The 2,500-nt window shown below is 38.6% G+C and overlaps 1 protein-coding gene across 3 annotated transcripts in view; it reads left to right on the top strand.

Moving 5' to 3' along the window:
- The window catches only part of abcg8 (ATP-binding cassette, sub-family G (WHITE), member 8), an 8,735-nt gene extending 6,744 nt beyond the window's left edge, over nucleotides 1-1,991 (top strand). For 2 of the 3 annotated variants that reach the window (XM_076046293.1, XM_076046291.1), the window contains exons 12-13: nucleotides 1-59; nucleotides 723-1,991. The exon at nucleotides 1-59 is cut by the window's left edge and continues 69 nt beyond it. In XM_076046293.1, coding sequence (XP_075902408.1) covers nucleotides 1-59; nucleotides 723-860 — 197 coding nt within the window. In that variant the 3' untranslated portion in view covers nucleotides 861-1,991. The remainder of the gene's footprint in view (nucleotides 60-722) is intronic. The other variant, XM_076046292.1, reaches the window with a different exon arrangement.
- The last annotated feature ends 509 nt before the right edge of the window (nucleotides 1,992-2,500 follow it).

The following is a 2,500-nucleotide window of genomic DNA, read 5'->3' as shown; positions in this document are numbered from 1 at the left end:
GAGGCAACATGTATCCCATCACCATCAAAAACCATACCGTCCACGTCGACGGCATCTACGTGAGTCGAGAAACACTCAGAAGATTTCACATGTACATTTAAAAGCGGAGTTGTTTATTATATATGATTATTTATAAATCATATTTACTTTTTAATTTGGGGATTTATTTATTAGTGTGTTTTTTTCCATTTACAACAACAGATCTTAAGGTTTGACAAATACAAGAATTTTTAATAATTCAGGTATCAATAACATGAAACTTTAATAAAAGATTGAATGTACGATCACAGAAGAAAGCATTTTTTTTTTTTTTTAAATTTCAATATGCAGTGACATTGTAAGTACTTTTATTAGTAGTAAATAATTGATCTCAGGTTATGAATTATCTATTATAGTTGTAATAGAATAATATATTTACCATGCAACAACTAAATAATACATAATAATAGCGCTAAAGTATACATTATGATTTATTATTTAACAACCTCAATGGCAGTAATAATATTTAATAATGAAGCTGTGTATTTTACAGTTTTACAGCATTTTAAGCTTAAAATGACTGAATAAAGATCATTTGAATTCTTACAAGTTGCATTTTCAGTTTTTTTAAATTTCAGCTGTTTATGTTGCAATTCCATCTCTCTCTCTCTCTCTCTCTCTCTCTCTCTCTCTCTCTCTCTCTCTCTCTCTCTCTCTCTCTCTCTCTCTCTCTCTCTCTCCAGGTGGTGGAGGCCATGAGCATGAACCAGTATCCTCTGTACTCCTGCTACCTGGTGCTGGTGGGAGTCTGCCTGGGCTTCATGGTGCTCTACTACCTGTGCCTCAGATTCATCAAGCAGAAATCCAGCCAAGACTGGTGAACCACGTGAACACACACACACACACACACACACACACACACACACACACACACACACACACACACACACACACACACGTTCATATCAGATAAAACAGGGCCTGGAATCACTCTCACATTCTATTTTTTTTTTTTTTTGGTTCTATCTGCTTTATTACAACGTGGCCTCTGGTTCGGCTGGTTCGACACAGAGCCACACAGTCGCACACATCTGTGATGTTATTTTAATTTTTACAAAGGGGATAAAATAGTCAAATAGTCCCAGCGACTAAGCAGAGCACACAAGTGGCTCTTATTAATTCAAACTACAGCGGTGGTAATCATTCAAAAAAAAAAAATTGTGACTTTTTTGTTGTAATTTATGAAAAATACGCGCTTACTTTGTGTCGGGAGGTCGCTCTGGGTGCAGTACCGCTCTCTGCTGCTGGGTGGCAGCAGAGCACTGCAGAAGCATTAAAGCTGCTGCCTTGGCAAATGATTAGAGCGCCACTTTGGCAGATATCCATCAGCAGCATTTGCTTGTTCCATTTTAAATCTCCTTTTTTTTCAACTTGAGCTTTATCTCCTTTTTTTCTTCTTCTTAGTATATGTAAGGTTATTAAGCTTTACAGTGTGTGTGCCAGTATAGGAAGCCCTGGAAAAAAGGAGCCTAGTCGAGATTTAGTAAGTCACACTCTTGGAGAAAAAAAAAAAAAAAAAAAAAAAAAAAAAAAAAAAATGAAAAAGGAGCTTGTACTTTAGTCCTCATAGATTGAAGATTATGTAAACTGTGTGTTTTTGCACTGGTGCAAAAGCCTGATAAACATTTTACCGACATGTTTACAGTCCAAAATAAGTGAAGTATTAAATCAAAGGGCTTGGCTGAGCTGGAGTGTGTTGATTTTGTTGTCGTCGTCGTCATCGTCGTCTCTGCTGCCCTTCGGCCTCACCGTGCGCTCGCACGAAGCAGAGAAGCTTTTTTTTTATTTTTCCTTTTAAACTGAAAATCTGGTTATTTTCAGGTATTTTCGCACCACTCAAGGCTGTTAGGATAAAAAATAAAGAAAGAAAGAAAGAAATCAAAGGCGAGCGCATTTTCACCCTGTAATGATGAAGTTGTATTCAAATAAACACCAAAATTCTACCAAATCCATCTGCTGCGATTTCTGGGTTTCATTTCCTCCTCCTCCTCCTCCTCCTCGTCTTGAGTTTTACCCTCTGACGTCAAACTGCGCGCCATCATTTTCTCACTCGGCCGGCGAGACGCACGGCGGCGTCAACAGCGGCTCGCGTTACACGGAAAAAGAACATCCGAGTCCGAAGGTGGAAAGCTGGCGGGAAGTCGAGGAGCGAAGAGCGTCGATAAGCGGCGGCGATGGGAGTCGGAGCGCCTGGAAATTAATCTGATAGCGCTAATCTTCAGAAATCCCTTCATATAATAATAACAAGATAAACAGGAGCAGGACGGTTTAGAGCCGGGCCACGAGTCCAAGCGGAAAGAAGCGGAAATATTGATATTAATTCCATATAATGGGCCACCAAAGCCAATTTGCAACAGCAAAAAAAAAGAAAAAAAAAAAAGAACGTACCTCTTCTGCTTCTAACAAACAGATTTTGAATCAAAAACTAAATGCAATTTTATTCTATTGAGAGTACATGACG

Source organism: Nelusetta ayraudi, unplaced genomic scaffold (genome assembly GCF_046127955.1).
Source record: "Nelusetta ayraudi isolate G7.1 ecotype Tasmania unplaced genomic scaffold, CSIRO-AGI_Nayr_v1 ptg000089l, whole genome shotgun sequence".
Classification (NCBI taxonomy): Eukaryota; Metazoa; Chordata; class Actinopteri; order Tetraodontiformes; family Monacanthidae; genus Nelusetta; species Nelusetta ayraudi.
This window is presented reverse-complemented; position numbering and strand designations above follow the sequence as displayed.